This window comes from Ranitomeya variabilis, chromosome 4, assembly GCF_051348905.1.
Source record: "Ranitomeya variabilis isolate aRanVar5 chromosome 4, aRanVar5.hap1, whole genome shotgun sequence".
NCBI lineage: Eukaryota > Metazoa > Chordata > Amphibia > Anura > Dendrobatidae > Ranitomeya > Ranitomeya variabilis.
Genome location: NC_135235.1, coordinates 238619052 through 238634234, shown reverse-complemented (window position 1 = coordinate 238634234; position 15183 = coordinate 238619052). Strand labels below are relative to the sequence as shown.

Genomic DNA, 15183 nt, shown 5'->3' with positions numbered 1-15183 from the left:
ATCAAAATGTTCAGAGTCCTGACAACCATTTACCTTCTGTGGGTTGTTTTTTTCCACTTTTCCATCCCGGTCGGCATCAACATCCAGGGACATTTCTAATGAGAGAATGGGACAGAGGTTAGAGAGCAGCGGGGTGACCGAGGGTCTGTGCCAAAGATTGACAATCTTGGAATCTGTCTGATAGTCTGGCATATTAGAGCTTATTCCGGGCCTCCCTGTGCAATGTCTCCTCGCCATCTAATAATCCGGCACCTGTCAGGGATACACCTTATGGGGTCCATCCATCCTCCCATCAATGGAGGTCCGTGATATCTACAGTATGTGCAACCTGAACTCCCCCAAATGTCCTACAGCAAGAAAAAGTTCCCTTGTCCTTATGTGACGCACACGTCTCATCTCTTAGGAGGACACATCATAGGAGTGAGATTCCGCATCTTCCCTTCCCCTAGCTGAGGATGTATTCTCAGGTATCCGCCAGCCACTGCTCACCGCGACCATGACGTATTCTACATGTGCGGCGAGTTCATCTCCGCAGCAGATACATTGCAGAGATCTATATTTATATTCCTGTGTGACTGGCCCTTTAAATCACCCGTTTCTGGTATGGAGGTCAGGTGCTAGCGCACATTCCGGTGATGTCAGAGAATTCCCTCCTTGTCCTGGGATATTCCTGTCTGACACTGATTTATAGTTCACTGGAAGCCACCGGTACAACGACATTCCTGCCCACGGCGTACTGTGACTGTAGCCCTTGAGACAGCGCCGAGCAGCCCTAGAGACAGCGCCGAGCGGCCCAGCGGAGCAGCCCTAGAGACAGCGCCGAGCGGCCCAGCGGAGCAGCCCTAGAGACAGCGCTGAGCGGCCCAGCGGAGCAGCCCTAGAGACAGCACCGAGCGGCCCAGCGGAGCAGCCCTAGAGACAGCGTCGAGCGGCCCAGTGGAGCAGCCCTAGAGACAGCGTCGAGCGGCCCAGTGGAGCAGCCTTAGAGACTGCGCCGAGCGGCCCAACGGTGCAGCCCTAGAGACTGCGCCGAGCGGCCCAGCAGAGCAGCCCTAGAGACTGCACCGAGCGGCCCAGCAGAGCAGCCCTAGAGACTGCGCCGAGCGGATCAGCCCTAGAGACAGCGCCGAGCGGCCCAGGGAAGCAGCCCTAGAGACTGCGCCGAGCGGATCAGCCCTAGAGACAGGGTCCAGCGGAGCAGCCCTAGAGACTGCGCCGAGCGGCCCAGCAGAGCAGCCCTAGAGACAGCGCCGAGGGGCCCAGCAGAGCAGCCCTAGAGACAGCGCAGAGCAGCCCTAGAGAATGTGCCGAGCTGAGCAGCCGTAGACAGCGCCGAGCGGCCCAGCCCTAGATACAGCGCTGAGCGGATCAGCCCTAGAGACAGGGTCCAGCGGAGCAGCCCTAGAGACTGCGCCGAGCGGCCCAGCAGAGCAGCCCTAGAGACAGCGCCGAGCGGCCCAGCAGAGCAGCCCTAGAGACAGCACAGAGCAACCCTAGAGAATGTGCCGAGCTGAGCAGCCGTAGACAGCGCCGAGCAGCCCAGCCCTAGACACAGCGCAGAGCGGCCCAGCGGAGCAGACCTAGACACAGCGCCGAGCGGCCCAGCAGAGCAGCCCTAGAGACAGCAGAGCGGCCCAGCCCTAGATACAGCGCCGAGCGGCCCAGTGGTGCAGCCCTAGAGACATCGCCGAGCGGACCAGCGGTGCAGCCCTAGAGACAGCGCCGAGCGGCCCAGCAGAGCAGCCCTAGAGACAGCACCGAGCGGCCCAGCGCTATGACAACACCGAGTGGCCCAGTGGAGCAGCCCTAGAGACAGCGCCGAGCGGCCCAGCGGAGCAGCCCTAGAGACAGCGCCGAGCGGCCCAGCCCTATGACAACACCGAACGGCCCAGTGGAGCAGCCCAAGAGACAGCGCCGAGCGGCCCCGCGGAGCAGCCCTATGACAGCACCAAGCAGCCCTAAAGACAGCGGAGCAACCCTAGGGACTGTGCGGACTGGCACAGCGCAGCACCAGAGGAGCCTCTGGCGGACCCCATCTTATCCTGCATGTTTGGAAAAAACAGACATACCAATACCAGTCAGGTAAACTCCAGCTTTGTCCACCGGCGCATCCGACCCCTTCCCATAAAAAGCAAATGTGATCTGGAAAGAAAAGCTGCAAAATTAACAATCGCAGGAAAAAGATGGAAAATCAAAGATCAGAAGAGATTGTTACAGGATGTAAGTCAGGATCAGCAGTGAGCGCAGCTCTGGAGTATAATACAGGATGTAACTCAGGATCAGTGATGTATGTACACAGTGACTGCACCAGCAGAATAGTGAGTGCAGCTCTGGAGTATAATACAGGATGTAACTCAGGATCAGTAATGTATGTACACAGTGACTGCACCAGCAGAATAGTGAGTGCAGCTCTGGAGTATAATACAGGATGTAACTCAGGATCAGTAATGTATGTACACAGTGACTGCACCAGCAGAATAGTGAGTGCAGCTCTGGAGTATAATACAGGATGTACCGTAACTCAGGATCAGTAATGTAATGTATGTACACAGTGACTGCACCAGCAGAATAGTGAGTGCAGCTCTGGGGTATAATACAGGATGTAACTCAGGATCAGTAATGTATGTACACAGTGACTGCACCAGCAGAATAGTGAGTACAGCTCTGGAGTATAATACGGGGCCCCATGGTGTAATATGTGGAGCTGCCTGTATATAGTGTGAGTGCTCACCTTGCCATCGTTGGTCTCGGTACTTGGCTCTGTCATCCTGAACTCCACCATCGTCCTCTTTGACAGAAGCCATAGTTTCTCCCCATTGACCACCTTCTGTTGGGAGGGGTCGCTGTTCAGGACTTCAATCTCAATATTGGGGGAGTTACGGAAGCTGAACCACTTACACTCTGACGGAGCCCCCCTGTATAGAGAAGAGACGTTGTTGTGAGAGGTGACATGTGCAGGGGCAGCCCCCATAATACTCTGCTACGACCCCAGACCAGTGACCTGCAGAGACCCTCCTACACAGGGACTTATCAGCCGGTGGTGGACGATGCACCTTATAAGTATGGAGTCCCATCATGACGGCGCTTGTACATAAAGTAACCTCGAACCTGTCAATCACAGGCCACGCAGGGCTCATCCTGAGGTGCAGGACTCCAGGTTGGGGGGGGCCGCACACACCACGTGACATTCAGGCTATGGCAGCTCCGAATGACACAAAGATCACACTGAGTCAATGCCATATACCAGGAGACTGGTCCTATTGGGTGACAGCTCTCCCGGGCGGCCATACTTGTTGTCACACAACTTTCCCAGCACCAGATTTGGGACATAAGTGGCGGCTTCAGATCTCGCATTTATAGGGGATTTCACGCCTCTACACGCGTCCGGGCCGGATATACACAGGACCAGCGTTCACAGCCGTTGTCACATTTTTCCCCTCATCACCCAGAACTCGATACAGACACATTCATGTGACGCCCAAATCTCGCTGCCATCTTTAAAGGCGGTGTCAGAAACCTACAAGATCCACCTAGCAAGTTCTAAAATGTCTGGAAGGGTCCGGGGAGGAATGTACACGGAGCGCCCTTGGCAGCCTCGACTCGGGTGACAAGTGGGAACAAGCTGTAATACACAAGACAGAGGGGCCGAGGCAGCAGACGGCTCCACTCCGCACACACCACTGTTAAAGGGGGACTCCAGAACCATAGGACGTGGTACTGTGCAACGCTCCACGGCGCCATCACTGGTGGGCAGCAGACACAACCGTCAATACTATTAGTCATATGAGGTTCTGCAGACGGCCGTCACCTTGCAGATATACGATGGTCAGCATCTGGTGTTATATACGATGGCAGTCACCTGGCGATATACTATGGCAGTCACCTGGCGATATACTATGGCAGTCACCTGGCCATATACTATGGCAGTCACCTGGCCATATACTATGGCAGTCACCTGGCGATATACTATGGCAGTCACCTGGCGATATACTATGGCAGGCACCTGGCGATATACTATGGCCGGCACCTGGCGATATACGATGGCCGGCACCTGGCGATATACGATGGCCGGCACCTGGCGATATACGATGGCCGGCACCTGGCGATATACGATGGCCGACACCTGGCGATATACGATGGCAGTCACCTGGCGATATACGATGGTCGGCACCTGGCGATATACGATGGTCGGCACCTGGCGATATACGATGGCCGGCTCCTGGCGATATACGATGGCCGGCTCCTGGCGATATACGATGGCCGGCTCCTGGCGATATACGATGGCCGGCACCTGGCGATATACGATGGCCGGCACCTGGCGCTATACGATGGCCGGCATTTCCAAATGTCTGACGATTGCCTCCGCTTGGCGTTATTGTACCTGTTATGGCCGCCAGGGTGAGGAGACGACTGATGGAACAGGCCAGCGTTATGTCGCCACATCATAACCTGGTGTATTGTAAACCAACCTAAGAGCTCCAGGAAATGACACTCGGGAACGGCCAGGGGGCTCCGGCCACAAGTAAGGATTACACCCATGTAAGCCCAATAATCTGAAATCTGCAACCTGCAGTCATCTATAAAGTCTAGCGAGATACTACATGTGGCCATTGCTCTCCAGATACCTGTCCGGCGTTGCCTCGGTGCAGACGTCCAGAAGATGGCTATGAGCCGTTGAGGAGACCATCGCGGCACAGGAGCCAACACCGCTCTGACAAGCAGAGAGGTCACCCAGCAGCAGCTGATTATTCCTCGGCCCCCCATTACCTCCAGTCCCTGGACCCCGTACTAGATAAACAGAGATAATGGCCGTCCTGGCCGCGGACCGCCACAGAGAACGCACTTAGCGGTAAGCCCTACAAATCCTTAGAAGGTTATTCCTATGGGCCGCTCAGCGCGGCTCTGAATATCCCTCTCCAGGTGCCGAGAGCCATCGCTCCACGGAGATTACCCCGTCACAGCTGCTCCACGCCGAACCAGCGCCAGACACAGACCTGAGCGGGGATGACACATTAACCAGTCGCTGGCTGGGGGCACAATCTGCGGATTTACGACAATCCCTGTATCAAGCACGGACATAAACCTGTTCTATTCCATGCGCCGGTGCCCATCCACGTACACAGGCGAATGTGATGCAATGGTGTGACCCCTACATTAAGCCCCCTGCTATTAACCCTTGCAGGCCTTTACAATTAAACATAACCTTTATTAGATGAAATATTCCACATTTCTGTTCTCATCGTTTGGCAGTCGCCACCTATTTAGTAGAATTTTGGAAAAACCTCCCCTAATTTCATACTTAAGAAAAACATCAATTTTATATGTCGAAACATAATATTAATTTGTTTTAATTAGCATTTTTGCTTAATTTGACTTTGAGGGTATGTGCACACATCAGAATTTCTTGCAGAAATTTCCTGAACAAAAGCGGACATTTTCTGCAAGAAATCCGCATGTGGTTTTTTTTCCGAAGATTTCCCAATGCAATAATATAGTGGGAAATTCGCAAAAAATCCGCAAAAGGGTACGTGTCCACGTTCAGGAGGGGATTTTATGAAATCCCGTGTCCACTATGCGTGGAAACACGCATCCGTTGGCCCTGCGACTCTGGACATGCTGCGCGTCTTTTAAGATCGCAGCATGTCCGTGCTCCTTGCGGCGCCGCTGCGCCGCCGCAAGGAACAACACAGGGCCCTATGCGTGGGGTGCGATGATGCCGGATGTGTGCAATGGACACATCCGGCATCATCGCGTCCCAGAAGGGGGCGGGGCTTAGCGCCGAGCGGGTTTGCCGCTCCGACGATACCGCTGGCCATCCTGATCATGGACACATACCCGAATAATGAATATGCTGCGTTTTTTACCACGATGCGTTTTTCTCACAGAAACAAACGCAACATATGCACAAAAATTGTGGAATGCATTATAAATGATAGGATGCATATGTATCCGGAAGAAATCCTGACGTGTGCACATACCCTTAGAGACTCAGAAGAGAGTTAGAAACTCCCCTATTGAGCCATCATGATGAGCTCGCTGATGGATCCTCATTTAACCCATTCTGCAGCTAGCAAAAGATAATACCACACAGAGGCTACGGTAGGAAAACGGTGCAACATTTGTCATGGAAACTGATCACAAACAATATTTTTTAGCTAAACAAAATGCATGAAATGAAAGTGAAAAATATTGTCCCAAATAGTGGACACCCCCTATAACTGCACATGTGCGGAGAATCTCCTTCATCCCAGTAGTGGGATGTTCACACACTGAAGGGAGTTTACAGCAGAATCAGCCTCAAAATCCACATCAAATACTCAGTGAAATTGTAAGAAAGCCACAATGCAGTTCACATGGTATTCTTGTCAACGAGGTTTAAAAAAAAAAAAAAACGGCACAGCTGAAAAGTGAATGCAAAAAAGAATCCCCCCTGAGAAGACGACCCCAGAGATCTGATGCTGTGGGTGTAATAGATACACGTCTCCGGGGTTGGGAGTCTTCACTCCACACTTACAGACCCACATCGGGGCGGCCAGAGATGAGGCGTTCGGTTACTCAGAAGTTACAATATTTTCACATTTTCATATTTTCTTTGAACACAGTCTATTCTACTGTGGGTTCAGTATGCTTTAATATTTTCACATAGCATAGACCAGAAGGAAAAAGGAATTTATTTGTTTTATAAAGTTCAGAACCAAAATACAGACATGAACCCACCAGGAATAGTAGTACTGCCCCTCGGAGAAGTGCTGTGCGACCCCCAAATCAAAGCACCTGCTAAATACAGATACACTGAGCTGAACCTCGGATTCTGAACCGGCCAAAGGCTCCAAGAACCATGGAGTCTGCGACCGTCAGCACCAAGGGGAACACAGCAGGAATCCCTGACATTGAAGGGTGGGAAATAATGTTAACAGTACTCGCAGAGATACAATGTATCAGCCTGTAGAGACACTGCTGCCCTCAGCTCACAGAGCATTGTCTGACGATACATTGTAACAACCCCCAGGACAGCTTGTCATTTGACATCCAACCTTTCACTGCACTGACTGCTAACATTAATGGTGTGTTCTGCATTTTCACTGGAATTTTCCAAAACTATAATTCAAATGCGAACACGCCCCAAACACAAAGTATCTCATACTATATTGAAAAAATGACCAAGTATGGGATTGATTGATAAGGCTATAGCTAGATGGATCATAATTGGATCAGTGATCATACAAAGAGTGGTAATAAATGACTGCACATTCTATTGGAAGAGTGTTACAAGTGGGGACCACAAGGCTCTGTCCTGGCCCCAGTGCTACAAGTGGTGACCACAAGGCTCTGTCCTGGCCCCAGTGTTACAGGTGGAGACCACAAGGCTCTGTCCTGGCCCCAGTGCTACAAGTGGGGACCACAAGGCTCTGTCCTGGCCCAAGGTGTTACAAGTGGGGACCACAAGGCTCTGTCCTGGCCCCAGGTGTTACAAGTGGGGACCACAAGGCTCTGTCCTGGCCCCAGGTGTTACAAGTGGGGAACCACAAGGTTCTGTCCTGGCCCCAGTGTTACAAGTAGGGACCACAAGGTTCTGTCCTGTCCCCAGTGTTACAAGTGGGGATCACAAGGCTCTGTCCTGACCCCAGTAAGTGGGGACCACAAGGCTCTGTCCTGGCCCCAGTGCTACAAGTGGTGACCACAAGGCTCTGTCCTGGCCCCAGTGTTACAGGTGGAGACCACAAGGCTCTGTCCTGGCCCCAGTGCTACAAGTGGGGACCACAAGGCTCTGTCCTGGCCCTAGTGCTACAAGTGGGGACCACAAGGCTCTGTCCTGGCCCCAGGTGTTACAAGTGGGGACCACAAGGCTCTGTCCTGGCCCCAGTGTTACAAGTGGGGACCACAAGGTTCTGTCCTGGCCCCAGTGTTACAAGTAGGGACCACAAGGCTCTGTCCTGGCCCCAGTGTTACAAGTGGGGACCACAGGGTTCTGTCCTGGCCCCAGTGCTACAAGTGGGGACCACAAGGCTCTGTCCTGGCCACAGTGCTACAAGTGGGGACCACAAGGCTCTGTCCTGGCCACAGTGCTACAAGTGGGGACCACAGGGCTCTGTCCTGGCCCCAGTGCTACAAGTGGTGACCACAAGACTCTGTCCTGGCCCCAGTGTTACAGGTGGAGACCACAAGGCTCTGTCCTGGCCCCAGTGCTACAAGTGGGGACCACAAGGCTCTGTCCTGGCCCTAGTGCTACAAGTGGGGACCACAAGGCTCTGTCCTGGCCCAAGGTGTTACAAGTGGGGACCACAAGGCTCTGTCCTGGCCCCAGGTGTTACAAGTGGGGAACCACAAGGCTCTGTCTTGGCCCCAGGTGTTACAAGTGGAGACCACAAGGCTCTGTCCTGGCCCCAGGTGTTACAAGTGGGGAACCACAAGGCTCTGTCCTGGCCCCAGGTGTTACAAGTGGAGTACCACAAGGCTCTGTCCTCACCCCAATATTGTCCAACAATTTTATAAATGATCTAGATAAGGAAACTGAAGGTAAACTGATCACATTTGCAGACGATGCAAAGCTAGGAGGGATAATGGACACTAGAGAAGACAGAGAAAGGATTCAGAAGGATCTAGAGAAGCATGAACAATGGGCAGCGACTAGTGATAAGCGAGTATACTCGTTGCTCAGGTATTCCCGAGCACGCTCAGGTGGTCTCCGAGTATTTGTGAGTGCTGGGAGATTAAGTTTTTGTTGATGCAGCTGCATGATTTACAGCTGCTAGCCAGCCTGAGTACATGTGGGGGTTGCCTGGTTGCCAGGGAATCCCCACATGTATTCAAGCTGTCTAGCAGCCGCAAATCATGCAGCTGCATCAACAAAAACTAAATCTCCCAGCACTCACAAATACTCGGAGACCACCCGAGTGTGCTCGGCAAAACCCAAGCATACTCGCTCATCACTAGCAGCGACTAATAGAATGGGATTTACTAGGGAGAAATGCAAGATTCTACATCTGGGCAAGAAAAACAGAAATTACATCTATAGAGTGGGAAAAATAGAACTAAGCAACAGCACGTGTGAAAAGGACTTGGGTATACTAATAGATCACAGACTGCACAGGAGTCAACGGTGTGATACAGCAGCAAAAAAGGCAAACACAGTTCTAGGATGTGATAAGAGAAGCATAGAGTCTAGATCACATGAAGTAATTATCTCCCTCTACTCCTCCTTGGTCAGGCCTCATCTGGATACTGGGTCCAGTTCTGGGAACCACATTGTAAAAAAGACAATGAAAAACTGGAGCAAATTCAGAGAAGAGCGACCAGAATGGTGAGCGGACTGCACAGTATGTCCTAGGAGGAACGGGTAAAGGATCTGGGAATGTTTAGCTGCAAAAAGAAGACTGAGAGGAGACTTAATAGTTGTCTACAAATATCTGAGGGTCTGTCACAGTGTAGAGGGCTCATCATTATTCTCATCCACACATGGAAACAAGAGAAGCAATGGAAGGAAACTGAAAGGGAGAAGATAGAGATTAGAAGGGGGACAGTGAGGGCGATCAATGAGTGGAACAGGCGGCCACGAGAGGTGGTGAGTTCTCCATCAATAGAAGTCTTCACACAGGCTGGACAGACATCTGTCTGAGGTGGTTTAGTGAATCCTGCATTGAGCAGGGGGTTGGTTATGATGACCCCGGGGGTCCCTTCCATCTCTGACATTCTAGGAGTCTATCAGACACTGAACGTTTGCAGTGATTTGTTTCCATCTGCGGCTTGTAGTGAGGTTCTGTACACATTACATTGTATCGTTACTGTTGGAACCTGGCAGTGACAACATCTGAGTTACTTTGTGTCACCATTTCCTGCAGAAGTTTCATCACTGGAAGAGCAAAGACCAAGACAAACGGAGAAACGGCAGCAGATCCAGAAGAAGGAAGTGGGGAATAATTCCCGGGCGATGTACTCAGTAACCCCTCATCATTATGCTTCTGCCACTCAGCTTTCCCAGACCTCTGCATGGCAAAAAGTCTGTCCAGTCCTATTGTGACCCCTGTGAGCTGGTTGTCAGGAATCTGACAACGGTGACACTAAGCCAGCTGTAACGAAGACGCATCTGATGAGCTGCAGTATTACAATACCAAGTTATTACTGGATACAGGGAGCGGGAACTTAATCCGCCAAATCCGCTGACGGAGGTAATACACTGTTGTGATGAGGGAACAGCCGCCATCTTGGACGGGCATACTAACAGAGATTGGCGTGACTCCATTTTGCCTCCTGGTCACAGGTCTGCAGAGAGGAGTGCTCCTGGCCCCCACCTTTTCTAATGAACATAGTGCCTATTAGTATGGTAATCGGCTGAGCTCAGAGGAGATTGCAGAAGGTACTTCAAAGCTCAGTTAGGAAGCCACACCAGCAGGGGGCTTGGAAATGCTCAAGGGCTTAATTAAAGCACGCATGTCAAGGGGCCACTGGATACACATCTAGTATGGTCGTCCAGCCGAACCGTCTCTGACATGGAATCGTGAATTATGGACGCATCGTCCGAGGTAGCGGCTCATAAAAAATATTCCCCTCGTCCTAAAGAAATGGTGCATCTAATGGTGCGACTCCTGTATCCGTGGGAGGTCTGAAACCCGAGATATAGAGATCAGCCTCCCACAGGGACCGAATGGGTCCAGGTTTGATCCCAGTACGACCGGCAGAACAAACCACAGGCGCTGGTACTGCCCGTGTGCTGATCCGATCATCCTGAGAGCAGTTATCCCATTTATTAGATATTGGAACAAATATCGCAGGGAGGCAGAGGGGTGGAGATTGCTAAGCCCACCCAGCTACAGGGGGAGGGACACGGCAGGGTTAAGAGCTGGACCACGTGGAGAGTGGGGGACACAGAAGATGAACAGCTAAGAAACAGGGCACACGCCAGCCAGAGGGGGGCAAGCACACGCTTTCTGGGGGCTGCCCGGCAACTAAAGTTTGGACCTGCGGAACGCTGCGCCCCCCGGCTTCCACAAGCGACCTCTAACCTGGTAAAGTGACCTCCAGCTTTATACCTTAAGCCTTGTATCATTGTGGTTATATTGTACTCTGACTGTAACTCTTGATATATTGTGATTGTATATTTCTTGTAATTACCTAGTGCGCCCTTAAGGCAATTAAATCATAAATTAATTTTGGGCTGATCCTTTTACTCTGATTGCGAATCTTAGAATACCCAGCGTGGGTAACAGGGCAGTCATTCCGGCGGCCATTTGCTCTAGGTGCAGTTCCCTTACTGACCTGAGAGACAAAGGGGGCGCCGGAGAGCTGTGCCTGTGTAGTGACGTCACGGATTGGTGACGTGGGAGGAACGGGGCTTCCTTCACAGTGGTGGCAGCGTACGTGGGATCAGAGTAATAGTGTGCGTGGGACCCCTACTCCCAGACACTAAAGACTACCAGTGGTAACTTTCACTCCTGGGGTCTTAAGGTCAGCCCAGCACTAGACGGTCAGAGTGTAAATATAATAAGTTGTGTGCAAGGTCAGGGTTACAGCTGTGTCAGTAACCAGAGGTTCCAAAGATGGCAGAGGGCACCAGGAGTGCAGTGAGGGCGCAGGCCAGTGCTATGGTCGATGAGGAGGTGGTGGTGGACTTTACTGTTCAAGGCGAGGGGGAGCTCAGCCCAGACTCCCCAAGGAGCCAGCCACCCGTGCTTAGTCCGGCAAGGGACTACCCACCACCTACCCGCCCCAGCCTGTCCACATCAGAGGCCCTTGTTGCAGCGGCAGTGGCACGTCTCGAGGCGGGTAATGAAGACGCCTATATGAGACTCATGGCAGCTGCAGAGAAGGCAGCGGAGGCCGAGCGTGCAGAACGCCGTGAAGCGGCGGAGCAAGAGCGTGCAGAACGCCGTGAGGCAGCGGAGCGGGCAGAGAAAGCTGCAGAGCGGGCAGCGGAGCAAGCAGCGGCGGAGAGAGCAGCGGCGGAGAGAGCAGCGGAGCGCCAGCACCGACTGGAGATGGCTCAACACGGGCTCCCGCTGGACGCCCCAGCACCACCAGAGTCCAGGGTTTCCAAAGTCCGGGCCGAGGACTTCCCTCTGCTTGAGAAGGATGGAGACCTGGATTCCTTCTTGCTGGCCTTTGAAAGGACCTGCCTTCAACACCATCTGGCCCCGGATCAGTGGGCAAGATACCTGACCCCCCGTTTGAGGGGTAAGTCCCTGGAAGTTTTGGGGGACTTACCTGCCGGGGCGGAGCAGGACTACAGCAGCATCAAGCGGGCCCTGATCCAGCACTACAACCTCACCCCGGAGTCCTACCGCAAGAAGTTCCGGAGCCTGCAGCGGGGCCCAAAGGACACCTGGACCGACCACATGCGGGCGTTGCTGAGAGCTGCAGAGCACTGGACCTCGGGTCTAGCGCTCACCACCCGTCAGGAGGTCCAGGAACTGTTCGTCACGGAGCAGTTCTTGTGGAACTGCCCAGAGGACCTCCAGCAGTTCCTCCGTGACCGGAAACCAAAGGGGGCTTCTGCTACAGCCGCCCTGGCAGATGAGTATGCCAATAACAGGGCGCCTGAGCCGAAGAAGCCTGCCAGCAGCACCTGGAGAGGGGGTAAGCCCAATCCTGCCCCTGTTTCCCCAGCCCCCAGAGTGCAAGGGGTGTACCCCCCTGCTGCCCTCTCCAGGCCAGGCACCGAACCCAGACGTTGCCATCACTGCAACCAGCTGGGACACTTCAAGTCTGCATGTCCCCTGCGTCTTAAGGCCCCATCCCTGTCCCCGAAACCGTCCACTGTTTTATGTGTGGGAGGGGGTGGTGGGAGGTCCCTGGACAATTACCAACCCGTCACTATCGGCCGCACAGCGGTCATGGGACTGCGGGACACAGGCGCTGAACGAACCCTGGTACGTCCTGAGGTGGTGTCCCCTCAAGACTTGGTACCGGGGAAAACCCTTTCCGTCTCCGGAATTGGAGGCGTGGAACCGGCGCTGCCTGTCGCCAAGGTGTTTTTGGACTGGGGCGCCGGGAGGGGAGTGCGGGAGGTGGGAGTAACGTCAAATATTCCTGCCAATGTATTACTTGGGACCGATTTGGGGCGGATAGTGTCTCGGTATGTGGCCACTGAACCCCCAAGTTCGGCTCCCCAAGAATGTCATGACTCTACTGTGGATGTTGATGTGTTGAATGTGCCTCCAACAGTGGAGGGGGGATTGAAACCTGAGGGTAATCCATGCACGGACACCACACACACAGGGCTCACAGGGAGGACAGGTGAGGAGACTGTAGGGGAGAGCTCAGAGGTGGAGGGAGGGGCTGCTATGGGCAGTGTAGGGCCCCTAAGTGAATCCAGCCTGCTGAGTCTAGGGCCCCTGCAGGAAGAGGAACAGGCCATGGGGGGAGGAGGCGTCCCGGGAGAGGAGCCACCAGGTAAGACCCCAGGGCAGGAGTTCCCCACACCCGGGATGTCAGGATGGCAGGGAAGTCTGCCTGACCCGGCGGCTTGGTCAGGAGCCGGAGGGAAGCAGGCGCTACCCATGGGCACAGCGGTCGTGGCCGCTGTCACCAGGAGTGGGAGCGCCGGAGCCCAAGGAGCCTTGCAGAGGTCCGACGGCTTCCCCCTCTCTGACCAAGTGGCTGCCGAGTCAGACAGCGGCCAGGAGACAGATCCCGGGGAGCTGCCAGCGGATGTGGCAGTGTCGTCCATTCTCGCCACATCGAGTCAGGGATTTCAGGCAGCGTTGGAAGCTGATGCTAGCCTGAAAGCTCTCAAGGAGCAGGCGGCACAGCCTCCTGGGGAGTCAGACCGCGAGCGGGTGGTCTGGGACCAGGGATGGCTGTTCCAGGTAACGGTCCAGCAGGGTTCACCGGAGGCGTGGCCCAGGGACCGACAGTTAGGGGTACCCTATCCGCTCAGAGACAGAGGAGGAGGCAGGGACAGCCTCAGAAAGAGAGAGGGAGAGGCAGAGACAGCCTCAGAGAGAGAGGGAGAGGCAGAGACAGCCTCAGAGAGAGAGGGAGAGGCAGAGACAGCCTCAGAGAGGGACAGAGGAGGAGGCAGGGACAGCCTCAGAGACAGAGAGGAGGAGGCAGAGACAGCCTCAGAGAGAGACAGAGGAGGAGGCAGGGACAGCCTCAGAAAGAGAGAGGGAGAGGCAGGGACAGCCTCAGAGAGGGACAGAGGAGGAGGCAGGGACAGCCTCAGGGAAAGAGAGAAGGAGGCAGAGACAGCCTCAGAGAGGGACAGAGGAGGAGGCAGGGACAGCCTCAGAGACAGAGAGGAGGAGGCAGAGACAGCCTCAGAGAGAGAGAGAGGAGGGGGCAGGGACAGCCTCAGAAAGAGAGAGGGAGAGGCAGAGACAGCCTCAGAGAGAGAGGGAGAGGCAGAGACAGCCTCAGAGAGGGACAGAGGAGGAGGCAGGGACAGCCTCAGAGACAGAGAGGAGGAGGCAGAGACAGCCTCAGAGAGAGACAGAGGAGGAGGCAGGGACAGCCTCAGAAAGAGAGAGGGAGAGGCAGAGACAGCCTCAGAGAGGGACAGAGGAGGAGGCAGGGACAGCCTCAGGGAAAGAGAAAAGGAGGCAGAGACAGCCTCAGAGAGGGACAGAGGAGGAGGCAGGGACAGCCTCAGAGACAGAGAGGAGGAGGCAGAGACAGCCTCAGAGAGAGAGAGAGGAGGGGGCAGGGACAGCCTCAGAAAGAGAGAGGGAGAGGCAGAGACAGCCTCAGAGAGAGAGGGAGAGGCAGAGACAGCCTCAGAGAGGGACAGAGGAGGAGGCAGGGACAGCCTCAGAGACAGAGAGGAGGAGGCAGAGACAGCCTCAGAGAGAGACAGAGGAGGAGGCAGGGACAGCCTCAGAAAGAGAGAGGGAGAGGCAGAGACAGCCTCAGAGAGGGACAGAGGAGGAGGCAGGGACAGCCTCAGGGAAAGAGAGAAGGAGGCAGAGACAGCCTCAGAGAGAGACAGAGGAGGAGGCAGGGACAGCCTCAGAAAGAGAGAGGGAGAGGCAGAGACGGCCTCAGAGAGGGACAGAGGAGGAGGCAGGGACAGCTTCAGAGACAGAGGAGGAGGCAGAGACAGCCTCAGACAGAGGGAGGAGGAGACAGAGGCAGCCTCAGAGAAAGGAGGAGGAGGGGGCAGAGACAGCCTCAGACAGAGAGAGGAGGGGCAGAGACAGCCTCAAAGAGAGACAGAGGAGGCAGAGACTGCCTCAGAGAGACAGAGGA

General features: G+C 54.3%; 1 protein-coding gene across 2 annotated transcripts in view; it reads right to left on the bottom strand.

The window, feature by feature from the left end:
- The window catches only part of LOC143770592 (protein-arginine deiminase type-2-like), a 181179-nt gene that overhangs the window by 21340 nt on the left and 144656 nt on the right, over window positions 1-15183 (bottom strand). For both annotated transcript variants that reach the window (XM_077260364.1, XM_077260363.1), the window contains exons 2-4: window positions 2732-2915; window positions 2070-2142; window positions 34-95 (exon numbers count right to left, since the gene is read on the bottom strand). In XM_077260364.1, coding sequence (XP_077116479.1) covers window positions 34-95; window positions 2070-2142; window positions 2732-2782 — 186 coding nt within the window. In that variant the 5' untranslated portion in view covers window positions 2783-2915. The remainder of the gene's footprint in view (window positions 1-33; window positions 96-2069; window positions 2143-2731; window positions 2916-15183) is intronic.